Consider the following 27,786-nt stretch of genomic DNA (forward strand, 5'->3'; position numbering starts at 1 on the left):
GCTTTAGAACAACGAGATCTAAGAAACACTGATCCTTGTTTTTGTTTTCCCTTGTTACGGATGCAGATGGTGCACTGCGGCTCACAGGTGGGAAGGGCAGTCACGAGGGCCGCCTGGAGGTCTATCACACAGGCCAGTGGGGCACAGTCTGTGACGACGGCTGGACGGAGCTGAACACGCAGGTGGTTTGCTGGCAGCTGGGATTTAAGTAAGATTACTTGATATTGGGTATCTGACTCTGTGACTTGAGCATGATGACAAACAGTTACATGAACCCTACGTGGACCCTATTTTAAGAGTCTTCTTTTTAATATTAGCTGAGTGCTTCAAAGAAACAACCAAGTTACAATCCATTAAAATCTGCTTTCCTCAGTTTCACAGAGGTATGTAGGCCTTAGTTTAGGCAGAATAACCTTCAACAAGCGTGATTTAGCAGCCTTTATTCACTGAGTTCCTTCCAATTCTGTTTGCTGAGATCAATGCACATTCTATAGAGAAGAACTGATTTTGATTTCTATTTTCCCTATAAGAGTTTGCTTCTTCTAAATCTTTGGTTGTCATACAGTCATTAATGACAGACATTTTGAAGATGTAAGTTCTTCTGCACTACCTCAGAAAGTCCCACAGCCCGGCCCTGGAACAGTTATGTATTGAAAAGCATTTTAGAAAAATTCCCTTTGTTTCATGCATTCAATCTTCCCTACTTTTCCAACTGATCTCTGGCTACAAAGATACCCTCTCAGTAGGTGACTGTTGTCTTGCCTTCAAGCTGGAACAGCTGACATTCAAAAAAGGATTTTGTCTCAGACTGTGACATTTAAATGTATACAGAATACTAAGAACATGCTTAAAGCCTGAGAGTCATTGCGCCAGCCATATGCTTGGTTGAAGAGCAGCCTTAATCAAAGGCATTACATTCTTAAATTTGTACTAATGTAACAGTAATTCTTTAAAAAAAAACATTACTGAAGAGGCAGCATATGGTGCTTTAATTGAACTTAATGCTAACTGAACCTGCTTACTGAGAATACTTGAGAAATCTTTATTTTCTCAGGAATATCACTTTCTTTTCTCATGCTTAAGCATCATGTGTCCTCTGATCACTGTGGACCAAAACATACCTCTGTGTTGTGCAGGTATGGAAAAAGTGCAGGTATGGAAAAAGAGAGCTACTCAGAAGAAAGCTCCGGGCCCATCTGGTTGGATGATGTGATCTGCTCTGGGAAGGAGACAAACCTTCTGCAGTGCTCCCGGCGGGAGTGGGGGAAGCATGACTGCAGCCATCAGGAGGATGTCAGACTCATCTGCCACCCAGAAAATGACAGCCACAAGCGCTCACTTGGTAAGGAAGGAATCTCTTTGCTAAAGTCACAGTATGAGGATTGCAGTGGATACAGATCCAACCAAAGTACAGGATACGATACTTAGATTCTCAAAATCCTAGTATTTGTCAGATAGGTGCAAGGAAAGAACAGGAAAGGAAAAAACCTAACTTTTCTCTTGAAGATCACAGGAAGTAATCAAGTTTTATTTAGAACGTAAGCATCCACAACATTAAAGCTCAACCCAGATTTGCAAGGTAACAGAGTCACATTCCAGGGATGCCATTGTCTCAGTCTCCACTAGATTTTGAACCTATTCAGCACATCCTGATGGTGTAGCTAATTTTACTTGGCACTTCTCAACCTCCAAGTAATGCTTGGTGTCAAATGCCGGAGACATACCTGAGCACTGAGGAATACAAATCAATAGTACATCCTCCTATGGCTTTGCATTCAGACAATCCAAAACAAGGGACGTGGAGATGGGAAGATCAGAGACAGCAAGAAGGTAGGGTGAGAAGCATGAAATTATTTCTGTTACTATTGTCTATCATTTATATTGTGTCTGGGTGAATGGGCCCCGCTCGCTGATCAGGACAGAATGATACTACACAACCAGACAAAAGAGTTACTTCTAATGTCAAAGGCCTAGAAACTTGTATGAAAAGAAAAAGAATAAAAAGACTGATAAGAAATTATAGAAAAATACCAATTACACAGTGATAAAAATATAAACAAATAAACTTCAAAGATCCCTAAATCCACATGCAGATAATTAAACAATAATTCTGGCTATGGGATGCTTGCAGTAGAAACTACAGGGGAACAATGGGTTGCACAGCAATTCTGAAAAAGCTTCATTTTCACAATTTGCTACATGAAGTGTGTAGCTTGTCAGTATGTAGCCTTTTAGAAAATTGCTGCCAATGCTGTTTAGCTTACCCAAGATTATTTCAGTTGAATTTGAAATTGGTATTGTATGCCTGTTTCCTTGAAATCACAGACTGAAGGTTTATCCCACAAACTACAACATGGTTTTACTGCACAATGTTGCTACTTGTTATAACAACATTCAGCATTTCCACATGTGCTTTTTGAGTCTCTCCCTCTTTACAGGCTTATTCTATATAGCCCTCTCACCATCCAATGAATGTTTTGTGTTGCAGTTCATATATCAAATCCTATTTGTTAGAAAGAACTTTCTCAAACCAAAAATAACAGGAATTCAATCCATGACTGCTGTCTTTACAGATGCAAACCATCTGTGCCACTTTACTCAAATTCCTATAAAATATCTCTGCTGAAGGAGTCTGGTTCAGTTAAATAAATCCATATAGTAACATTCACACATCCCCACTACCACAATGCTATATTAATTTTGTGCTCATAAATGTATGTTTTCTAAACCACAAGAAGATGAGATAACAATAAAATATTACTTAAACAATAAATAAATAACAATGAAATATTAGTACTATTCTGTGCCTCTATTTGGTTAATAGAAGTATAATGCTCACCTAAGTTGTATTCTTCCAGAACATTTCAGTTCAACAATAAAATAAGAGTTTATCTGACATTTCCTAGGAGATTTTTGATTGGAAAATGGACAAAGTGTTGTTACCATTTACTTCCCAGCATTTGAAAAAGCATTTTTTCCCATAAGGATAAATTCAGTGGAGAAAAAGAGAAATTAGTAGATTATAGGACTTAAAGAAACACAGATATTATGGAGCACTAAAAAGGAGATAGGATATACTACAATGATGACATTTGTTCAGTAAAATCACCACAGTGTAAGTAAACAGAATGTTGGTGAAGTTAATCCATGTAACTGTCCAGACAGTATGAACTCCAACACAATATGCTTTAAATTGCATCAGAAGCAAACATACTTGGATTTTCTCTTCAAATATTTCCCCACTCATTTAATGACTTAGGCCAGACTCGCACTGACCAGATTCGTGTTTGGTGTACAGAAGTTAAGCATACCCTAAACGAATATGAATTAAATATCAAATGCAGCTATCTCAAAATCCTGCTTTAAAAGTACAATTAAGTAATTCCTCATCCTCACATATTTAGAAAAGATTGGGAACAGGTTAGAAGAATGAGGAAGAGTCTTTTCCATTATTCTAAAAAGCAACTCTCATGAATGTATTAAAGATTATAAAGTATGCTATACAAAAATATTGAGAAGGTGATCCTCCCTTGAACATGACAAAGAGGCCACAGAGGAATTCATAACTGTTTTAAGGGTATTTACATTGCTTGCAGGCTATAGAGCATTGTAGAATAAGTAAGAATTAAGTATGTACTTTGCCTAATGAGTAAAAACTTAACTACAGGCCAAGCACTGCAGAAACCATGATCAACTAAGAGTGACTAATCCACGTAAGTGAAATTTCATACTATGAATGTATCTGAATAAACAATCAATTTAAATTAGTAGAAAAATAATCTAAAATAACATGCTGCAGAACAATGTGCATAATGATAAGGAATAGTTGAAATTCAACACAATGCTGCAGTATTTTGCTGAGACAGTGGTTAGGAGGAGCAGCCGCAACCAGTTTGAGAATGGATTTATGGACTGAGATAGAGTTACATTCACCCATAAAGTGTCTCTAAGGAAAATCTGTCCAGCTTGTATGGGTATTGTATCAAAGGTATCTCAGGTGTTTTCTACCATTGGTATAGAATTGTGGTCAATTTCTATGACACATTTTGGCTTGGAATTAAGGAATCAGCTGAAGAGTAAAGTACAGTAGTATTTAGTATTTGTCTTGTAATTTGTACTAACTGCTTCATTTTGCCAGCCAGGATGAATATGACTACTTTAACCACTGATATTTGGCTTGTTGAATGTACATATCAGTTGTACTAAATATAATGAAAATAACTAAAAGTACCAGTTCTTGCTTCTGTTGCTGTGAGCTGACAGCAGTAATTTATTCCCAGGTCCTCCCATCAGGCTGATGGATGGTGAGAATAAGAAGGAAGGACGTGTGGAGATTTTTATCAATGGCCAGTGGGGCACAATTTGTGATGATGGATGGTCTGATAAAGATGCAGCTGTAGTCTGCCGACAGCTTGGCTACAAGTAAGAAAACGCATTAAGCTGTTTGTCAAGTTATGTTTTCTGTATCTAAAAATCTTAAGTTTCTGCAACCAAATACCACAAACATGTCTAATAAGATAATGTAAGTTTTTTAAATCTCGCCAGTTTGGCATTCTTTTAGAAAAATGCATTCCTGCTATTTGTATGAAAAGTAATAAGGTTATGTCTTCAAAAAGAATGTTCATTAAGTAGCATAACTGGGAATGGGAATGTTAGTATTCCAAAGTGCATCCGTCTGACTGGCAACAGAAATGCAAGTTAGTGCGAGTTATTAAATATTTTTCATTAGAAGTTAAACATTCCAAATTATTAAATCTATTAATTAAATAAAAAAAAAGAGTTGTCATATTTGTTTCAAAAACAGGTCAGTGTCCACTGTCATGTGGTGTGGATATGATGACTGCAGATTCAGACGCAGGCACACCAGCTACTGAATTCCTAATTTAATGGAGTTTTTCCTTCATTTACTGATCTGGGTAGATTTGATGTAGCTCGAAGATTTGATGAAACTGTTACACAAGGGATTATGGCACCAGTCTGCACAACAGTAATTTCAATAAGCTTCATTTAATACAGGAATAGACCTGACAGAACAAACCCACCTTCTAATTACAACCACTGTAATATATGTGTCACTTTTGAAAGAAATCACTTAATCAGGCTTACACCACTCATCAGAATTTTTCTTCTGGATACCCAAGAACAGCAAATGATAACTATGGGGCAGATATATAAATAGCGGTACTAATAAGACTTGAAAAATACCCAGAATAGTAGTGAAATACAACAGGAAATTAGTGAAATGTCTTCTCCAAGTGTATCTATAAAGAAATTTGAGCTGAAGAAATACAAATCATATTGTGTGTTGTATCTAACAATGTGAAGTCTGTCCAACCAAGTATAATCACATTGCATCTTTACATATACCAAGTAAAATCTCCCTGGTATTCATTTAGTAAAAGCCTATTTAAAAGCAGTACTACACTATGGCTTCAAAATGGCAAAACTTGACTTACAAGACAATATATCACTCTTACAAGTTACCTAACTTGTTAATTTTAGGATAGGTGTCCATCTATCCTAATCCACTCGATTTCTTCATTAACAATATCATGAAGAATAATAATAATACTGCATCTGAAAAGCTCAGCATTGTTATTGTGCATGGCCCTTGGTGTGGGAGAACTAAGGGGAAAAGGTCTGAAGCCACTTCTCTCCAGGGACAGATGTGAACTGACAAAAAGGTTGTTTCTCTGAGGGTCATCAGTGCATAAATAGCTGGCTTGGAAAGCAGCAATTAAGGGACACGTGTTTGTTAGGGGTGCACTAAAGCCAGCTGTAAGGGCACATTCCAGCATGTAACAAAAACATAGATGAAACATTTGTACCTTCAGAGATTTCCTAATTATATGAAATAATTTCCCCTATTAAGCTGCACTCCTTGCTCAAGAACACCACAAATCTTTACAGTTGTTTTCTGAGATGTTCTTCAGTGGGGGTTGGTTTGGGTTTTCTATGGTGCTGTTGGTTGGTTGGTTGGGTCTGAAAAGCTTTCATTCCCATTATCAGCAAATGGAGAGATTACTGATGCACAGTAAGAGATAGATTGCTTTCATACAAAGGTAGGAAGAAGGAGGTAGTGCCCTTACTAAGTAACTGATAAGATCTGGAGAGAGAATTCTGTACTAAACTGCAATAAATACTTCTCTGGGGAAGGATAAGAATACTGTGGTTGGTGATTGACAACAAAGTAGTTTTCAATATCCTGAGGAACTTTAGAAAAATGCCCTAAAGCAGAAACTTTGTTATTTGACAGAGATACCAAAACCAGGTAAGAATTTACCATGAGTGCCTGTTCTGTGTCACTGTGTTGTAACAGCAAACATGAACACATGAGCTACCCACAGGTATCAGAGAGTTGGACTTAGCTTTTTTGTCATTATCTGTTATCACAGTATTCCTCACAAAAGAAAAACATTTGGAGCAAGAGTCACACTATTTGGGACTGACAAGTCAAATCATAGTAAACTCATTAGGCAGAGATTGTCTTATACTGGTTCCAAAGGCAGTTAAGGCTTTAAATTACCTGGCAAATACCTCCCAACCATGGAAATTGAGAACATCTAAGGACAGTTGACCTTGGGGGATTGTCTCACATAGCGTTTCTTGAGCTTCTCTTTCCTGGCTTTTCACAATTTCTGCATTCTAACCAATGTTCCCTACTTGGAAATTCCGCCCGCCTACCCTTCAGTACACAGCAAAAAAATCCACACAGGCAAAGCTATCCACGTGCAAAAGTTTCAAAAGGGAGGAAGCTCCTGTGTTACTTTCATGTTTCAGTTATATGGATGTGGCACTCGAGAGCTGGTTGAGTTTGAGCCAGCCACACTTCTACTGTGATGAAGCTTTGAAAATGGTTTGACAAATCAGGATTCCTCCCCAACAGACCAAACCCAGCTCAAGAAGGGATGCAAACTCTTCATGCCATTCTCGCCTACCTTCCCCAACACTGCAGGTATTAAAGAGGTACAAAAACAGCTGTAAAGGGAGAGAAATGCTTTCTTGCCTAATACATTTTCACAGTCAAATTCTCTTTCTCTGCTCCAGCATTTCATCACATCTGCAGTTACAGTTCTGTATGCAGAGAAGCAGTACTTCACAATATACAATCATAAAATATCCTTTAAAATGGAAATCTGTATTTTAATTATCTGGAATTCCATATATCCTTATCCCAGTAAGATGTCAGTAAATTGCTCTTAATCAATAGGTAAACTTGTCGTTCAGGCACACTGAGAGGTGTCTGTGGCTTCCTGCCTCACTTCTCTGTATAGCCAGCTGGGTGGTCTCTTACTCATAATTCCTTCTGCCTCTTAAACCATATACAACAAAATATCTATTTATAAATTAAGAAGATTACTTTAACTAATTAACAGTAATACTCTATCACAGGAGTTGCCAAATGAGATGCTTAAATGCTACACAAGCACCAAGTGCTGGGTTCCTCCCAAGAACAGGGGGGTGCAGACCCTGAACTGCTCTCCAGTCACATGACATTTTTAGACCTCAAATATGGGGTGCCCTGTAATAAATAACATGATAATAAAATATTTTCATAACTACTAACAACTCATAGGTCTGTACATCATTGCTCCTACTGCACTGCAAGTATATTGTGTTTAACTGGCCCATCTATCTGAGGGAATCAGACCTGAACAAATTATTTTTAGCTTTCACAGATGCTGACTTTATACGAGGATTAAAGAGATTATGAAAAAGCAGCTTTCACATATTTTGTTTTATGGCTAAATGTAATGCTGATACAATGTAAAATACTTTGCACACTGCCTTCTTACCTGATACAGAAAAGCAGTTTTTAAACATTAATGAAATGTAGCAATTTTGTCACAGCTTTTTTCTACATACCAGAATAAGAGAGGTGGTGAGAAGGTGTTTGTTATCAAGTGAAACAGTGACAGGGTTTGGAATGAAACCTCAATGTCTTTGACTACTCACTTGGAAATTTGAGTAATATGTAGAATAATGCCTCAAAATGTTTAATAATAATAAAAAAATATGCTCTGTTTGCAGAGGTCCAGCTAGAGCAAGGACAATGGCCTATTTTGGTGAGGGCAAAGGACCGATCCATGTGGATAATGTCAAGTGTACAGGAAATGAGAGATCCTTGGCAGACTGCATTAAGCAGGACATTGGGACACACAACTGCCGGCACAGCGAGGACGCGGGGGTCATCTGCGACCACCTAAGCAAGAAAGTCCCTGGCAACAGCAATAAAGGTGAGGCCCTGTCATGAGGGGCGGACCAACAGGTCCAGGTGAGCAAGTGTCCTGGTAGGAGAGACAGACTTAACAATCCCACCTCACAGAGCAAACAGTTTTATCAAAAACATTTATAGAACAAAAGGGGTGGGAATCCTCTCTGCTGACACTGTGTGACCTGCAGCTACACAAAGGAAGCACCAAGACTACTCAATCAATACAGGGTATTTGTTGCCATGGTTTAGAGCAGCCATGTTCATTAAGCTGCTTGAAGGACATGATGCAAAAACCTAAACAGCTCCCTTCAGCTTTTGAAGGTGTAGGTTATCCTCAGATAAGGACTGAGACCTGTGTGGTTGGCCAAGGTCTGCTTCCACTTACAGGAAGTAAGGAAGAGCCCTGTAAAATCCTACATGTGAGAAGCAAATGTGTAAATTATTCTGATCACAGTCAAAAGAACTCAGCTACAAAGAATTTCTAAGTCTATTTTCCCCAATACAAAATTTGCCAGTTAAAAACTACCCTGCAAAACTACCCTCCAACTAACTTCAACCTTTAGATTTTTTTTAAAGTTACCTCTCATTGAATATTGAGCACTTTTCATGTTGAGTTTAATGCTCTCTGCATTTCCCTTTCTGATTTAGATTCTCTTGCTTCTGTTTGTGGGCTGAGGTTACTCCATCGTCGACAAAAGCGAATAATTGGTGGGAAAAATTCTTTACGGTAAATAATTGGTAAAGACAAATAATTTTGAATATAAAGCTTCTAAGACACGTATTTGCCACCAAAGTGGTTTGCCAAAATTACAATTTTATTGTACGCTTGGTGTTTGTTTTTCTTTCGACTGGTCATGATGTAGGAGTAGAAATATACCCAAAGCAAATTTGGCAGGAAATTAAAAAGTATTGATTGATAAGTACTTGCAGCATTAGTTGAAAATCTGTAGATGCTTGTGGGTAAAGTCCTTGAATGGGTTAAATTTTTAACTTGCAAAATAGCTATTTTTACTTTTATCAGAGGATATCTTCATATGGATAGAAGATGCTATAAAATGAAGAAGAGGATTAAGAGCTATAAAAACAGAGCTATGAATGTAGTACAAGGTTTGTACTACAAGGTGTACTTGTAGTACAAGTACACCAAAAAAAAACAGAGGCCTGGGTATCATTCACTGCCTAAGACCTTATTTTCTTTCACAAAATAAGCCTTGACGATGACACAACTAAAAATCCATGAGACACTGACTTTACTTTTTTAACAGTTGTGACTAAACACACACACACAAAAATATTTACACAATCTTACAAAAGGCATTGTAAAAAATACACTAACAGCATCATCACAAGCACTGTGCAACCCATTTCAAAGTACATGCACAGCACTGATCAATCCATTTCTAAGAAGACACTGCCCAAGTGGGAGAGCTTCAAAGCACAGTAACAAGAGGGAGCCCAGAATATTTTAACAGAGCCAGATAAAGTAAAGTAGGATGACTTACTTTAGTTAAGAGACAAATGAGATAATAGATAATGCATAGCACAGGAAGAGACCGAGAATTCTTGCCTCAGAATATGAGTTCTAAGGACACTTGCTGAAATGCAATGGTGACAAATAATGTATTGCACAATTCAGTCAAAGCAAAGAAGCTGGTCTCATCATAAATCAGTACAGAAATGTAAAATGAAGAAAAAAGGTGATGAAAATCCAACAGTGCACAGAGAAATGCTTCAAATTCAAGAAAGGGACCATATGTATGTGTCAGAAAAGGACTCAATGTCACAAGGAGTCATCAAGACAAGGAACTTGATGAAGTTTGAAAAGAACTGGATACTTACATATATACCAGCAAATCCAAAGCTGTCTGAATCACCTCATTTTAGAAAAACATATTAAATCCTATCTTTTAAAATGGAGAAGTGTCTAAATTGTTTTATTCTTTATGGGAAGTAAATTCCTCCACCTTACTTTAAAAAATTTGGCACAGGTAACTCTGAGATGCTGGACTAGATGGCCCCTGGCAGCTCCTGTTTTCCAGCACACCCTTTCAAGTTGACAGTACTCAGAAAACACTCAGACTACCTGTTGCTTACTCTTAGATGCTGCCATTGCTTACAGGTGCATCTCTCTCCCTTTCCCTTCTCTGACTCCTAATATATTAAACCAGCAAAAAATAATCCATCCTGTATTCATAGGTATGCAAATATGGCCAGATCTACTATAAAAAACAGATAATCACAGGCAGGAAAAAGGTGCTCCTCTATACTTGCGACTTCTACTGTTGCTTCTTACATCTTGTTTTGCCACCTTCCTTTCTCATTAAGACAGGGATGGATGCTGGGTTCAGCTTTTCAAGAAATTCCCATTTCCCCTCTCCAGTTGACAGGAAATTTCTGGTTTGTTGACTTGGATGGTATTTGGTGAGCAACCCACAGAATGTATTTTTGGCTCAATTAATGCGATCTGAGAAGAGAAAATTCAAATAGCTGACTGTGGGAGGAAGCACTTAAGAGTGCTGGATGCCCAAATTCTCTGTAAGGTAATGTGGACCATTGTTAAAAGGAATTCTGAATGTTGCCAGGATATAAAATATTCACCACCCTTAATAAACAGCACATTTTGTAAATAAGCTGTGTCAGTCAAAGAAAGCCAACAGGATGCACATTGCAGGTAACCTGAGTTCCCCACTGCTGTACACTCAACACCGTGTGTCACTCCTGCAGGGGCGGCTGGCCGTGGCAGGTGGCACTGCGGCTGAAATCCTCTCATGGTGACGGGAGACTCCTGTGTGGTGCTACTCTCATCAGCAGCTGCTGGGTCCTCACTGCTGCACACTGCTTTAAAAGGTGGGTCTCTCTCCAATAGTGCATCGTGGTTTAAACTGTTTGTTGTTCTGGGCATATGCAAAACCATTACAGTTCAAGCCCATGGAAAACTGTTCCAAGAGTTGGCCTTTGATTTTAAAAAACCCTACCACTTAACCTCCTTTCCCTCAAACAAACAAAACACCCTAATGCATTGAAATTATTTGGGTGTTATCATTCATGTGATTTATATTCACCACTTCAGCATTTTAATGAAAAAATATAGACAACACTATTTTAACTTTCTGTTCCAAAAAAAAATGCAGCTTATGGCTTTTAGATTACAGTGAAGACAACTGAGCAGACACCAAACATGGACTGGAATATTTTAGATTAAATTTGGTAACAACAGATCTTGACAGTGATAGACATCTTTACTGTATCACAGCAGTAACTAAACGCAGGACTTCACTACTGATGAAGTTACTGAAGTATAAAAGCATCAATTTGCACAACAAGGAAGTTAATCTTGTGATTAGTGACTATTTCATTGGAATGGGCTGGGAAAAAAACATAAAGGAGCACTACAATTTTGAGGGTATTTGCTAGAGTTTGCTCAAGTTAGCTGCAAATGCTTCAAATTTTGATTTTGAGCCTTTAATTTTGCACACTAGTAACTAAAATGAAGAGTCAGATACACTTTTACTCAAATACAGGGTGTATTACCTTTGCTGTGCACCAGATGCACATCTTTTCTTGTGTCCACAGAGGACTTTCCTTGGTAGAATTTCAAGCTGAAATAGTTAAAGTTAGTAAAATTTCCTGCTATTTGAACTGTCCTTGGTGATTCTGCAGAACTATGGAAGCTCTTTAGTTGCTTTCATCAAAATTCATAGACAATGGCTTCCTATTTCCCTGCTCATTTTCTCTGTAGTGATTGCCAAGGATGCTGCCTGAGGGTCTTGAGAAAGCCTTTGATTACAGGCTTGAAAACTGAATGTGGCACCAAGGAGTGCCAATTTTGGATACTCTGCTGAGCACCCACAGGATGGGGCAGCAGCATAGCTGGAGCAAGTACACTGTGGTACTTCCAGATTGGTGCAGCCACTTGAGGGGCTGTCACAGGCTACCCTGAAACTGTTACCCGTGGTCTCAGGGACCAAAGTATTGTTTTGTCCCAGAAGTTACATTTAAACTGCAATTAGGCCGGAGCACGCAGCTCTAACACCCTGTGGATGCACTACTGTTCACTGCAAATGAGGGAAGCCTTTAGCTCTAAGCTCCCTTTGGACAGGCTGGGCTGAACTTCCAAATGATCTCAGGGATAGGTTTCCAAGAGCTATCTATAGATCAAGTGCCTTCTTCACATATTTTCCGCAGATGGACAAGAGAAAGGCCAGTATAGCATTTCTCATATCCTGGAAATTGGAACACTTCTTAAGTAACAAATGTGGGCTCATCTATACTAGGAATAAAAATTAAGCATAATTATATGCACGATTATTAGAATTGTTCACCAGTACTACAGTGGAATGATTAGTTTCCATACTTTGGCAGATAAATTATTTAAGATAAAACGTTTGAAGCTATTTTTTGTTTTATAACCCATCCTTGTCTTGAGTTATTCTGACAGCTATAGGGAAATTGGAAGGTGTATACATTAAAAAAACCTCCAAAAACTGAATAATTAGAAAAATAAGGAAACATGGGAAAAACCCTTTAATGTATCCTGTATAGAAGTTAATCTTGGGATGAAGGGATGTTTGTTCACAGCCTGCAGTTCTCTCTTCATAAAGCCTAGAAGTGAAATTTTGCTCATGGAAGACATGAAGGATTAGACCAAGAAAGCTTTACAGGCAACCAGGAATGCAACCCTCAAGTAGAAAAAATATTCAGTGGTACAGCTCTATATTGTGCAGAAAACTATAATTTTTCTGCTTAGTCTGCTGCTCCTCAAGCAGGCTTTAACAAGCTATGGAGACCAGAACATTGCTGGATGGTATAAAAAGAACAGGCATAGGTTGAAAGGTGATGGGCCACTGTGGGTACTATTTTCTCCAAACATATTAGAAATTTGCCGTTGAAGGCTATTAAGGGAGAAATAAAAGAAAAATATTTCTGTTTGCTTAGCCATATTTTAAAATGAATACATGTACCCAACAGTACTCCCTTGTTTGCATTTTGCCTGGGAAGGTCTGTGCGTAATACAAAAATCTCCAAAGGCATGCACAGAAAATTGTTATTTCAGCCACAGTAGTAATCTCTACTGTATTTACCATTTTGTCCACAATGTGAAAGAAACTAGGATTACATCAGATGCAAAACAAGCCTAAGATTTACAGGCCTCCTGTCAGTTTGACAACAGTTTGTGCTTGTGATGCACAAATGTTTTGTCATCCTTACTATAGCATCAATTGATGTAAGAGGTTTTTATTAAGTTACCTAAGCCTCTAAAGTTCCTCAACCAACCCAAGAAGCAGGCCTGAACACTGTTGTCATTCCAGTAATTTTTTGGAGCATCCAAATGATGTCAGTACTCAGGCTGCTGTTGCAATTACTGGTAGTTTGTGTTACCCTTCCTAAATAAATTTATAATGCACTCTTTGTACATTTGAAGTGCCAGTCATGACAAATGGCCATAAGAAAATTGCCTGTGAAAATATTAAAAAAGAATATGGCACAATCTGAAACCTCAGAAGAAGGTTTTTATATTCTTTAGGACACACTGAAATGTCAGTGTAAATATTTGAGAAAGCATTTTTGCTCTTTAAAAAAATCTTTTGCTAACATTAGTTATGTGAACAATTAAGAAAGTGATGAACTCGGTTAGCACACTCAGGATGTGACTTTGCCTGAGCCAGCCCTGTTTGTTTTCACCTCCATCTCAGGTATGGCAACAACACTCGCAACTACGTAGTGCGGGTTGGAGACTATCACACGCTGGTGCTGGAGGAGTATGAGGAGGAAATCGGAGTCCAGGAGATTGTGGTGCACAAGGACTACAGGCCTGACAGCAGCGACTACGACATTGCCTTGGTGAGGCTGCAGGGGCCCGAGGAACAGTGCGCAAGGTTCAGCACCCACGTTCTACCTGCCTGCTTGCCACTGAGGAGGGAGCGACCACAGAAAACTGCTCCCAACTGTTTCATCACTGGATGGGGTGACACAGGTAAAATCACCTCCATGCACCAATCTGGTTATCTGAGGCTGTTTTAAAGAAACCCTTACAAATAATTAAAAGAAGAAAATGCTCAAAATGTAACTATTTTACTCTTTTTTAACATAGGCAAATATTTTCTTTCCTGATCCTTAATGAGGAATGACAGTATTTTGTTTACTGATTATCGTTTGTATTTGTGTCCAAGCAGTGATTAACCGTGCCACCGTAAATCACAGACTCTGTCAGTCAAGTGGCCTCATTAAGAATGACAAGCAGGAATAAAAAGCTTCTTTGTTGCCAGGCACACCCTGCACAGCAGTTTATCACCCCCTGCCTCAGTAGACAACTAACAGCTCTAACACATTAAAGGTTTCAAAGGAAAGGACCATGAATATTTTAATTTTAAAAAGGTTATTGAAATTACAATACTTCAATAGAAAAATGGATGGAAAATATGCACGATAGAATTTCAAATAACATTTTAGTGCTCCCTGTTACCACTGACATTTTCAACCAGCTTTGATTTAAATAACAGAACATCTTGCCAAAATTTACAAGAGCCTCAACACAATCTGCACTCCAGGCTTCTACTTGCTTTTTTCGGTCAGTACAAGATTCTTCCTCTTCAAAGGTCTTTGTCCTTTAAATGTTTCACAAATTAATAACCATGTTTTACTTTTATCTTTTTGTGGTGCTGAATGTAGTGCAAGACAGCAACCACACTTGAGCCTTTTTTCCAGTGACTCACTCCAACTGCCAAGGAGACAAGGCAAGGCCAAGTATCTGCCCCTCCTCTTTACGTGCACTAATCTGTGTGCACAGATGTCAGGGTCACTGTACTACAATAAATGAGAGAGATGTGTAGGGTGGGTTTTTTGCTAAAAACAATTGGTAATTCATTGCCTAGCTCTGTCTAGCCTTTTAACATAATTCACTGAAAGTCCTGCAATACTGTTAACTGAGGACAGCTATTTCAGGAAACATTAACCACTGCAGTAATTGGCTTCAGTTTATGGTAAGAATTTACATCATTGCAGTACCTCAACTGACATTTTACACTTACTGTATGAATCATAATAGCTTCACAAGTTATAAGATTTTACTTAAAAAAAGGTTAAACCAACAGCAGCTTTCATTTCCCATGCTTTCAACTGAAAGAAGTGCAAGCTATGGAAAAAAAGTAGAAAGATCTACTTGGAAGCCACCAGAAGATGCAGCACCTGTTCAGGCTGAGCTACACTAGATTTGAACTGGTGACATAGAAATAAAGGATTTCTACTGTTTTACTCTCAGCTGCTCAAGACTCCCCAAAATTGCTTTCACATAGAGGTATTAAAGCCTATGCTCTTCTGTAGAAGACAAAGTGCTCAGAATAAACCAAACCCCAGCCTTGGAAAGATCCAGAGAACACATGCAGAAAAGCTACTTGTTTTAAACAGCATCTACATTTTACATTTACAGTATCTACCGTATTTTAGTATTATATTTAATGCAGAGATTTTTTTCAGTAGTCTTGTTTTCAGAAATTTTATGTAATGACAAAGCAGTGTGAAGACCTGAGAACAAAAATTGGTTTAAATCACATCTATATTTCCAAGACTGACCATTGTAATGAGACAATAATTTGGATATCCTTTTTAGGACGGGCTTATTCAAGAACACTGCAACAGGCTGCCATCCCCTTACTTCCCAAGAGGGTGTGTGAAGAGCGCTACAAAAGGAGATTCACAGGAAGAATGCTCTGTGCTGGAAACGTGCAGGAACAGAAACGAGTAGACAGCTGTCAAGGAGACAGCGGTGGACCACTGATGTGCGAACGCCCAGGGGAAAGCTGGGTTGTGTACGGTGTGACCTCCTGGGGCTACGGCTGTGGGGTCAAAGATTCCCCAGGTGTCTACACAAAAGTATCATCTTTCATACCCTGGATTAAAAGTGTGACCAAACTATGAATGCCCATAATGAAAACCAAACTTTGAGGCAGGACAACTTGAACAGCACATGCAGTGCACAGCTGGGGCCCACAGTGGGTGGAAACAGACATTTTCCTGATTCACGTGGTTTTGTTTTCATTAACTCTAAGCTGTATACACTCAAGGCTTCCAGTTAGGGATTACCGTCCTTCCTGTTCCAGAAGTTTAAATATTGCATGAACAAGCTACCATGTATCTAAGGGGAAGTGACAGCCAGCTAGAGTAATACTGGAGCAGGATAGCTGGAGACTCTGCCCGCAAGACTGTAGCTCCAAGCTATTTATGCTCCAAGCTTCTCTACAATTATAGATCTCAATTAATCTTCAGTCTAGTTTATTTAGTCTATTATTCCCATGATTCTACACTCAGTGCCCTAAATTCGACTCATGTTTCAGTAGCTTCTGAGACCATTCGTAGCCTGATTCTCGATAAGTACTTCTGAGTATGTATTAAATGCAGGAAGGAAAATAATGGTCAATAGTCACATTCCCAGCTAATTGGCTAAATGTCCTCACAGGTTAGTGTGCCTAAAGTACATTCCCAAGTAAAACAGGCAGTACAGTGACATTTTCTCCACAAACATCCTGCACACCTGCAAGAACAACCACTTATTTACTTCACTCAAGTAGCATTTGTCCTACTTCTGAAATGTGCAATTTTGAGTATACAGCATTTTGGAGAAGATTCACTTTTTCTATTTACCACTAGTTGTCAGTCCAGTGTCAGACTAACAAACATCCCTATCCTTTCATTGCTGGGCTTTGCTCAAGCAGTGCAAAGAACCTCGGTCAATCCTACCAAAGTAATACATACAATGGAGTTGTGTTGAGCCGAAACTTGTCTGAAAAAGTTTAAGTCTTAAACTACCTTTTCTATAAAGTGATATTTAGACAACTCTCTCCTGCTTAGTTGCAACACTGTTCAAGACTGATCTCACAGGAAAGCTTAGTTTTCAGTGGCTTCTAAAGCACTGACACATCTTGATTTCGTTTAATTACATTTCCAAATACTGTTCCCCATGCTATGAAATCCCTAACAACTTACTTAAAAAATGCAATGATAACCAACTTACTGTCCTTTGAGAAAGGGCCACTACAAGGAACCTAGAACACAGCAGGTAATCACCACCTTATTGTAACACTGAAAGGCATCAGTCTGGAAATCACCTGTGAAACGACTCACTGGGGAGGGAGCCAGGACAGCTCAGCACTACAATCCCCATGGTCCAAGACCATGCTGAGTCCAAGTGTGCTCTACCCATCACAGTAACAACCATGCTCATAAAAACACAACTGAAAGCTGTGGGCCATGAAACACTCCAGTGTGACAAGTGTGGCAGATGAATGTCACCACATAGTGATAGTGCAAACTGCAACCACCAGTGACTGTTTCCTCATTTCCTATTCCCCAAACTGGCTATGACTGTGTTGCGTGGCGTTTTGTGAAAAAGTGGGGTGCTTGCATTCATGCTGTAAGTGGGCAATTATTCATTTTTGTATTGTTGTGTGTCTCTCTGGTGTTATAACAAATATCCAAGACTCACTTGCATATGAAGTGGCAATGACATTGCCAAAGCCCTTATGATTGAACATTTAGCCCTTAATATCTCCAACCTCAAATTTAAGTTTTCAAGGGTCAGGACTAATTATTGTAACTGGTGCTAAACTAGTACATGAGGTGCTTTAATGTATTTTAGTTCTCTCTAATTCCACACTATTTCAAACAGTGTAAAATATTTTAAAACATCATAAATCACTGTACTGTGACCACCTACTGTTAGACCAATGCAAAACACTGTGCTAGTCAACTTCAAAACCATTACATTCTTACTTCTATATAGCCCTTAAGTACAAGGGAAGTCAGTCTGTCAAAGTATCTGCATGTAACATCCAAGTAAAGCCGTACAAGACCCATTGCAACTTGTGGTGAAGTAGGCTACATAGTGCAATATATGTTATAATCAGGGGAAATAATCATCCCTTAATAGCTGCACCACAGAAACAGGTTATCTTGGGGGGGGGGGGGGGGGGGGGGGGAACTAAGCCTGATACTAAGTGTAGTAAACATTTAGATTTAGTACAGTACTTTGTTATTTTTGCTCTTTTAATAGAATGCTTTGTTAGATTTTAAAATGTTGCACTATTGTTTCCATGCTGAGCATGCCTTCTCAGTTTCTAACTTAAAATGAAATTGCCTCCATCTTACGCCATTCTCATTTTTGTTCAGTGAGCCTGATGGTGTACATGTATACAATAAAAACTGCCACACTGACTACAATTTCTGTATGTTAATACCACAGATGTACAAGCAGCTGCTGCAGAACATCAGCTGGGTGAAATTCACATGGGCTGTACCTGAGAAAGGGGACTCTTGAAACCATCTTCCTCAAAGCATATAAACTTAGGGCTATTTTCTCTGAAAGTTCGTCTTATTCCCAGTGCTTTAACTCAGACCAGTTACGTTGTTGTAAGTTCATCCTAAACTTTTGAAGCTGTTTAGTAACTGCGCTAATGGTGGCACAAACCAAGAAAACACTTGGCACTTGTCACCAGATGAGATGATCACCCTCAAGAAATGTCATCTCTCCAGGCTCCCCAGCACCATGAAGATTTATAGTCAGATACAGCCCTCCTGAACTTCCCAAGTTTTTGCTTACTTGCCAGAATACACAATACAGAAACATCACTGCAACTGACACACAAAGCCTCCTTAATGTGTATCTTATCTCAACCCTAAGCAACTTCCCAAAACAAAAAGGCCAGTCTGCCTGGCATTTGCCTGTTTAAGATAAGCAAGTAACTGCCCTTGCAGAGCAGATGTAGCAATTTCTACAAGTGCTGAAGTTACTACAGAGGTCCAATGGTTTTGGAGAAACAGGAACTCACAGTACACACTGTTGGCTACCAGGCTTGGCAGCCACCACCTTGGAATACAGCGCAGTAAGCCATATGAGAGGGCTGTTAAAAGCATCACAAGTAAACACGTGTGCTATCACTCATTACAGTGCCACACAAGAAAACATATTCAACCGTACTTCCGCTTGGGCAGAAAAAGCATGTGCTTAAAAAAAAATTGAGTTTCCTATGACAGCTTCCTGATCTGCCTAGCAAACACAACCACCGGAAGTCATTTCCTCAGATCTAGTCCACCCAGTAATTAGAGCCCACAGTTCTGCTCCATTCACTTTAAGCAGGAATCCTGACCTCAGCTGCTGAACACTCAGCAGCAATTACACTGCATGCTGAACATCTCAGCTCTGGCTTCACAGATTTTTTTTCCCAGTCCTCTCAAACCCTCCCTTACCCTCCAACTTTTCAGTTCCAACTATTAGCAAAAAATACATTATTATTTAAAAGATATTCCCTAAGAGATTGTGCCAGCACAGCTGGTATTCACTAAGACAATACGCTTAAGTATCTTGTCGGAGTATGCAATGATTCACAATCTACTGGATCTCTATGAATTTTTTTCAATTATGGAGACCTCAGCAAACTGCAAAAATCAGCTCTACTCAAAGTTGTTGTTTCTGCCCTGCAGAACTTACCTCTGACTCAAGCCGTACCACTTCTGGAGCGGGTCACAGGCAATGCATCAGCCACCTGAAACCACAGATTCTGCCCAAAAGGTGTGTCCCCAGAACAGGCAGATTTGGCATGTGTACGTAATCCTGACAAACATGTGCAGGTCAAGTCTTAGTTCCAGCAACTTTTCAAGAAAGGAACCAGAACCACACTTGCAGCCAGTCATGTCTCTTTATTGACTTATTCATACATTCAAATGCTTTACATTCACACAGACACCAAAATTACAGCTGGACTTTCCACTTCCATTTTCCAGACTTCAAAAACTTACCCACAGCTTCTGCAGCACAGGTACACTCATTGCAACAATCTATTTAACACTTTGAGAGCAGAGGAGCCACCCCTGACGGTGCAGTACAGCCATTTAACTAACAAAACCAGTACTGTAATAGCTTAAGGCTTAGTGACAGCCCAAAGAGAGGAGCAGCACACAATGAGATCCTAACTGTATCTGTCTGTGTAGAAGCAGGCAAGGCTAATTTTAGGCACAGTAAGCTGGGTTCCAGTCCCTCTTCTTTAAGATGAGATGGACTGCAGAAGCTCTCATTAAAGCTCCACATTTTAACAATGTTTAAAAATCGAGGTAAAGACCTAGCCTAACATTAGCTTTTACTAGCTCTGCTTGACATCCAGAAATATTACTGCTCCCAAAAGGCAGAAATTCCAGATGATTAAACACGTTCACCTACACTAACCGAAAATCAGCATGTTTAGATACAACTACTAGAATTCAGATGTGGAATTTAGCCCCATCTTCTTTCAAGAAGGTTTTTCCCCTGTAAAAATAAGTTTGAGGCAGTTTAATATTGCTACTGGAAACACAAACAAACAACAATGATCACGAAACAGTAGGACACTCTCCCAGAAGTTGTAAAGCTGCTCTGAAACACAGCTGTTGGTATTAACTTCCATCTCCCTTGCTCCTACAGCTGCAGATTTCTCTTATTACTCACATGCTTATAAAAAAAGACACTCCTCTCTTGCCCAGGATATCCCTGAGAAATCTGTGCATTCAGATGCTTCTAGTTTGGCAGGCAAAGTACTGGCAGTGTGTTTTTTCTACTAGAAAGAGCAGATTATGTTTTCTGATGTCTCTACATCCAAACCCAAGTCCTTCTGGTCACATTCATGCACTTGATTACACTCTTCTGTCCCGAAAACACATAAAAACGAAGCACACCTTAAAATAACTGTGATACCTTGGTTTCAAAGAACCAGTCGCAGCAGAGTAATGGATAAACAAATTATCAAATCGGTATTATTCCTGCCCCAAATCTCACCTCTGAAGAGCTTATTAGGCACAGTCAGACACATACTTTTTGGGAAGACGATCTTTAACAACTACGCCTCCATGTTTTCAGCTTCTCTGCTCCTGCGGAATTAAAAACGAATAAAAAAAGCTTAAAAACCGCGCTGCAATAGTTTACTGGAGGGGAAAAAAGGGGAGAAACCTGGAAAACCAATTAAAAAAAAAAAAAAAACCAAAAAAGGGGGAGAGGGATAACCACATGGCAGAATCGGTTTGTTACTTGCCACAGTCAACGACTCATACCCACAAGAGGGTAAAAGTTTTGCCAATTAGCAAGGCCTTGCTCTTCCATGTCTAGGAAGGGAGTGAGCCACAGACGGCAGCTCCCATGGAGTCATGGATCTCGGCTTCCCCCACCACCCCCCTCACCGCCACGTGGCGACCGCCATTTTCCCTTCCTCTCTCCCTCCCTCATGTGGGCCCAGGCCCGGGCCCCGCGCGGCCGGCTCCCACCCGTCCTCCCTGCTACGTAGCCCACGCCTTCACGGAGCCTACTTTCTGTCTGTTACGCTCCGTTCCGCTCCTCTGCCGCCGTGGAGAAGAAGGCGCCGAGCGCCGCGCCGCCACTTCAGCTTCACCCTCACCTTGCCCCTCCGCTTCCCGCTGCCGCCCCCCTCAGCGCCAACGGCCGCGCCGCGAGACCTCCTCGGCAGCAACGGCCGCGCCGCGCGCCCGGCCACGCGGAGCCCCATCAGCACGCGACCAAAACTGGGCTCCTCCGGCACACCCGGTGGAGGCGTGGCCTCGGGGGCGGGGCGAGGCCACGGAGCGCACGCGCACTGAGCTCGGCCACAAGGGGAAGGCGCGGACGGAAATACGATGGATCCCTCTCGCCTTTTGATTCCCGCTCCTTCCCGATGATACCGAGAAGCATCCCCGAGGGAAAACGGGTGAAGGCATGCTCCAAAACAAAGCAGAGACCTTCAGCTGGTTTGAGACAGCGATGCTGACAGCTTTGTTTAGAGAGATGTGTGTATAGGCTTGGTCCAGTCATCGGATGGCCTTAAGTGCTACAATAATACTGCTCATTACTTGAAAACCATGGACTAAAATAAAAATCAGAGGTCGTGAAAGACTGGAAAATGTCTTGTCCAGTCATTTGTGCTGGACAAATGACGTCACCACCCTAGGTGAACACAGATTATTTTCCTTTTCCAGTCCACGTAAGTTACTGCACGCTGGCCAAATGTCCACACCTCAATTTGGAGTTAGAACAGGATAGAACAGAACAGAATATTCCAGTTGGGAAGCACCTACAAGGATCATCAATCCAAATGCCAACCACCTCAGGGCCAACCAGAAGGTAAAGCCTGTTGCTAAAGGCATTTTCCAAATGACTTTTAAACACTGACAGGCCTGGAGCATCAACCTCCTCTCCAAGGAGTCTGTTCCAGTGTCTGAACACCTTCTCATAAAGAAATGCTTCCTAATTGTCAAATCTGCATCTCTCCTAATTACTGTAACTTTGACACTACAGCAGCTTATTCAGCTGTTGTTAGTCAGCCTCAGTCCAGGGAAGACAGTCACCCTTACTTGGTGACAATTGCTCCTTCACTCAGGTTTCTCTGGTCCTTGGTTTCAGCTGCTGCTAACATTCCTGCTCCTAGGATTTGCCCTTGGCTGACTGTTGTGCTTTCTCCATCCATGTCATGCAGAGAGACAAAAAAAAAAAAAGGGTATTTTGCCTTTGAGCTCTAGAAACTGGTGGACTACAAGAACTGAAAAGAAATATTATATGCAAGTAGATAAATCAAAGACAGAGGCCAAAAAGCTATTATTATTTGCAGCAAGGATCTTTCCCCTTTTCTTATTACTTGTTACTAACTTTACTGTTTTTTAAGAGCTTATAGAATTTTAAGCTGCATCATTTCTCTGTAATGACGGCAGGATTTTGTTAATGTAGGTTTCCTATCTCCCACACTCCCCTAAGCAGATTTTACCCAGCTAGATAAGTACCATTTTGTATTCTGTTCTGAATTTGTTGGTAAGAGTGAATTTTCCTTTGGACATTCATACCATCTTCAGAGGTTTCTCCAAAGAAAGCTTTTCTCATGTCTGTGTAGGCTGATGCATTGGCACGACTATTGAATCCCCAAGGCAAATGATTTGAATAAATTTTCCTTGTTATCTTAAAAATAGCAAACTCTGGAGATGTTTCTCCAGCACATTAGCAAGTGCTGGCACAAGAAATAAAAAGTAAGCAGGAAGCAAAAGCAGTAAAACAAGCAGCTGCATAAAGCAGCAATATTCACTCACAGCAAGAGTAAGCAGTGTTTTTCATTTCTGAAAACATTTCATGCTGCTCCTGTGCTGCTGGCCTGTGTTACAGCTCAGCGTCATGCTGCAACGGCTGCTAACCAACCTGGAAAAGGACAACTTTGTGAACACGAAAAGTTGCTTCCACATAGCGCTACATTTTCTTATCAGAGTTTATTGTTGCACTTCAAATACCATGCCACTATCAGAATAATATCTATTTTTTATTTAAAAAAAAAAACTCTGAGAAAAATGTTTCCAGCAATTTTCATTCAATGTGAATGACAAGAGTATTACATCTATAAACATTGAAATATCTATTTAATTTCTTCCTGAGGAAGTTTCACATTTTTAAGCAATGAAAAAGGATATTCTGTACAAGATAGTCTGCAAATCATCCAAACTCATTCTTTCTGCACAAGTAGAACTGGGAAAATGTCACAGTACTCTCAGGAATGTTAGCTCAAATAATTAGGTGATTTCTGATCAGGCTCTGTGTTTACACCCCCAAATGGTCAATATCTGCTCAGAACCACACATAGTTTTTTAATGGCACTGAGGTCCGCATGAAGCAAATTTCAGAATCATGTTTAGGAGAATGAAGATGAAACTCACAAAATCAAGCAGTCGTTAAAGAAATCGCTTGTGTAGTTACCTACTGGGGGAACAGGAACCACAGCTGTGTTACCAGCCACAAGGAAACATCTGACTTGGACTAGCAAACAGATTATAACAAACCTGTTTTTCTAAGAGTATTAATACTGACAGTGACTTCTGGAAATCAAACAGTGATTGCACGTCAGCTGTGAACAGAAGAGGTTACACTTTGTCAGGTAACTCGTGTGGTATGACTTGGTGACTCCCCTGTACTCAGGTGCATCCCCTGACACACACCCAGCTGCTGTCTGCATGCTGTGCTCAGCCTCCTCCTCCTTCACCAAGTCGGCTGCATGTTAAAAATGCTTTTTAAAGGCTCCTGTTAAATGTAAGAACACATTTCAGTAGAACAGTTCTGGAATAAAACCCCCCAGGGCTTCATACCATCCTTTTACAAACAACTAATAATCCACCCAAGGCCGAGGCCATGCATGTGGAGGACTTATTATCCCAGTACCTCATGGTGACCACAGATGGGCTGTAAAATTCCCCAGGGGACAATGAGACCAATGTCACCACTCTGTCCTTGACTGCCCACTCATTCTCAATCTGTCAGGGCCTTGCTTTCCCAGGACAAGAAGACAGAGAGGGAATTCTTTAAAACAAAGAATGAACTAGGAATGATGCTGAAGGCCACTCCTCCTGCATGTAGGAGGCACTCAGTCTGTGTTCTCACCCTGAAAACATCAGGCACTTGACAGTGCCCAAGGTTTTTCCCATTTTCCTCTATTTTATAACACTGTTTCACTGAAGAACATGGAGAACTGAGGCAGCAATGCACAACAGGAGCTTTGTGCAATCCCTGCAAATGTTTTTCAAAAATTTGAGTGATGTTACACCAGGTTGTATCAAGAGTAAAATCAATCTTGACAGGATGAAAACCCCCAGTATTTTCTCTGGTTATTCAATTTAACTGTTACAAATCTATATGGATGCACGAGCAGTCTGCAGCATGCAGAGTATTCGCTTTTACAGATGTTCAGAATACAGAGTGCTTCTTTTATCAAATAACAAGTATTTTAAGACAAGTCAGCTTTTGAGACAAATCCATATGACTAAATATTTAAAGTGAAAATGAAATTCTCACTCTAATAAATAACAGAAATGTTCATCTTAAAAAAATGTCTACTCTAGTAGGTCCTCATCCTTAATCATGCATATGCCCTTAGCAAAAATGTGCTGCGTAAAGAATATTGTTATATACAGCAAATCTGTCTAGATTTTTTTCTTTACAGGCCTATCAAAACCACGTATTACATAGACAAAATCAATAAATAATAAAGATTACCAGTTAGAGGTACAGTAAGGATCTCAACATCTGTTTTCTATTTAGGGAATAACAGGCTGGTTTCCATTCCATTACCTTGAAAGTTAAATTGCATGATTACATAAAAGTCGTAAAACAGCACTGAGACATAGGAAGTTTTTCCACCATCCGATGCGTATTTTTAAAATATTCACCCTGAAACAAATGATGAAAACATTACAGAGCTCCTGCATAAAGCCTTGCATTTAGTACTGTGGTTCCTTCATGCCTTTAGAAACACTCAGAGCCAAAGTTCTGTGAGGAGCATTAAGGCCACACTTAGCTGAAGTTTCCAATGATCTTCCTCAACTCCTAAGCACTATTGATTAGACTTTATCTCACATCTAAACTGATACATTGAGAGATGCATTGTCGAGAACTATCACAAATATCTGCCTGCATGTAATTTCCCATGATTTGAGTGTAATTTTCTACCATGACTACACACTGTGTTTATTTTTGTCCCCTCTAAAGCTTATTCCTATTATTTAATACCAAACATGTTTAATGTATCTGGAAACAGAACTGGTATTTTCATCTGGAAATCTGGTAATTTTTGCAGCTGATGTCATCTGAAGGTTGCAGCAAGATGCTACAATTTTTATGAGGTTGAGGGGGGAAAAGCATAGGTTAAATTTACAAATAATTTAAGGAAAAAATGGTGGTGCAAATTAAGGCAATAAAAGTAAAGATCTGTTGCTGCTTTTTGGGAGTTTTTTGTTCATTTCAGTGGAGTCACTCCTGACTCAGAGCAATGTAAGCCTGGAATGCAGTGCTCAGATCTGGCCGCTCACAGAACCAGGGGTGAAAGCCTCTTCCTCGCACTACTCCGGTTTGGGTCACAACTGTTTAATGCTGCAACTTGCGTGTTTCACATATCCAATCACATTTCTGCTCAGATAATTCACATCTCAGTCAGTACAGAATCAGACATGTTAACTACAGACAAAGGCCCGTCCCTCACTGTGAGGGTTTGTTGTCACCGGATAGAATCACACCTCCTGTTTTGGCTCGCTTGTGGCTTTCTTTCTACACCTGTGGGTTGCAGACGTTGCTGGGTGCATTTTTTGCCACGCACAGCTAAATGATACGTGATAACTGTACTGCTCCCCAGTGTTTGCACACACTTTGGGTATCAGCAAGCTGATTCCAAAGGCAGAAGTACTCTGGGCATTTTGTGCTACATTTCATGATCTTATCCTATGCAACATAATAACCAAATTCCAAGAAAAACTTACAGTGGTCCAACAAAGGGCTACAAAACCTACATGAGACACAATACTTTAAAACTGATATATAAAAATGTAATATTTACCATGAAATCGGACAGGTCATGTATCTCTGACGCTTATACCAGTTGTAAATAACTTCCACATATGTGCACAGTAGTCCAGAAGTCCACAGGCCCAGAAATGTTCATGAGAAAGATTTGGCCCACCAGAGCTCTAAGGAACACATGTATTTTTACAATCCACATGCCAGCATATGGAAATAATTTCTAACCTTTACGCTTTTTTGAAGAGGTATATCTTACAAGACCTTCTGGTAGCCACTGGAAAGTTCAGGTATGACAACTGAAGTGTGGAAGGAGACTTCAAAAAGCTCTTTTCCAATGCTATCTCACTTTCTGTAGTTCCTGTCTCAGCCACGATGGCAGGGGTTGTCCCAGTTTGTGGAGGAGTTTTGACAGTTCCACATTGTGATCTCTGTAGTAGCTCGACAGAAAGGCCCTGCACTGAGGGATACAAAAGGAGAAGTTTTTATTTAATAAAACACTGTACTGCAGTTGCTATGAATTTGAGGTTTCAAAGCTGGTTTGACCTCTGTGAAAATTTTACTCCCTTTAAGCAATTTATTATTGTTTTATGCTATCTACTGCATGCAAGGAGCTGAACTCTGAAAGGTAATTTCAAGGGAAACAAAGGTTGTCCAAAATGAACACAAAAGTCAAAGCAGAAGTGAATTCTACTCTTAGTCTTGTACATTCAGAATCATACTGAAGGTGATGGAGATACTTTTACTGCAGTGTGATTGAAGTAACAGCCTCTAAAATATCTTTGTATGTAGACTTGTATCAGTCAGCAACCTCCATTTTCAGAATCATTTAGAGATGAAAAAGACAAGAGTTTGCACAAACACAGTCTTATCTCTGACCAAAATCCTTTTCACCCAATGGTTTTGAATCAGCATGACTGTATTGATGTGAAGTTATAAATAACTTAAGTACTGTGAGGAAAAAGTCCTTGGTACATTAATTCTTACTGTTGTTCAAACTGTAGGTTTTTATTTGCATTTTAGCCAGGCTACATGAAATGGCAATGCAAGACAGAATCAACATGTAAGTTAGAACTGGAATAGGAGACTGAACTGCCCTTGGGTACAGGCTGCAGCATTTGACTGGACTGAAATTTCCCCATTTGAACATCTGCCTGGGGAAGGCATTTTTAAAATTCATAGAAACACTACTTAACCTGTCTTAAAACTGGATTATAGGAGTGCCTGCATTACTGTCACAGTCTAACTAGTC

At 39.9% G+C, this 27,786-nt stretch overlaps 2 protein-coding genes and 1 non-coding gene across 5 annotated transcripts in view; 1 reads left to right on the forward strand and 2 right to left on the reverse strand.

The window, feature by feature from the left end:
- The window catches only part of PRSS12 (serine protease 12), a 33,509-nt gene extending 15,087 nt beyond the window's left edge, over positions 1 to 18,422 (forward strand). For both annotated transcript variants that reach the window (XM_038135432.1, XM_038135433.1), the window contains exons 6-13: positions 67 to 208; positions 1,137 to 1,342; positions 4,281 to 4,422; positions 8,032 to 8,237; positions 8,864 to 8,942; positions 10,940 to 11,062; positions 13,909 to 14,189; positions 15,822 to 18,422. In XM_038135432.1, the coding sequence (XP_037991360.1) occupies positions 67 to 208; positions 1,137 to 1,342; positions 4,281 to 4,422; positions 8,032 to 8,237; positions 8,864 to 8,942; positions 10,940 to 11,062; positions 13,909 to 14,189; positions 15,822 to 16,129 (1,487 nt within the window). In that variant the 3' untranslated portion in view covers positions 16,130 to 18,422. The remainder of the gene's footprint in view (positions 1 to 66; positions 209 to 1,136; positions 1,343 to 4,280; positions 4,423 to 8,031; positions 8,238 to 8,863; positions 8,943 to 10,939; positions 11,063 to 13,908; positions 14,190 to 15,821) is intronic.
- A 1,461-nt stretch (positions 18,423 to 19,883) lies between these two features.
- LOC119700365 (bifunctional heparan sulfate N-deacetylase/N-sulfotransferase 3) overlaps positions 19,884 to 27,786 on the reverse strand; it is a 55,986-nt gene continuing 48,083 nt past the window's right edge. The window contains exons 14-16 of one of the 2 annotated variants that reach the window (XM_038135431.1): positions 21,536 to 26,994; positions 21,048 to 21,103; positions 19,889 to 20,507 (exon numbers count right to left, since the gene is read on the reverse strand). In XM_038135431.1, coding sequence (XP_037991359.1) covers positions 26,875 to 26,994 — 120 coding nt within the window. In that variant the 3' untranslated portion in view covers positions 19,889 to 20,507; positions 21,048 to 21,103; positions 21,536 to 26,874. Of the gene's footprint in view, positions 21,104 to 21,535; positions 26,995 to 27,786 lie in introns of both variants that reach the window. The other variant, XM_038135430.1, reaches the window with a different exon arrangement.
- Positions 21,252 to 21,382, reverse strand: LOC119700998. Its single transcript, XR_005256979.1, has one exon. It is a non-coding gene; the product is annotated as a small nucleolar RNA SNORA24 (small nucleolar RNA).

The sequence above is a fragment of the Motacilla alba genome, chromosome 4 (assembly GCF_015832195.1).
Source record: "Motacilla alba alba isolate MOTALB_02 chromosome 4, Motacilla_alba_V1.0_pri, whole genome shotgun sequence".
NCBI classification, from domain to species: Eukaryota; Metazoa; Chordata; class Aves; order Passeriformes; family Motacillidae; genus Motacilla; species Motacilla alba.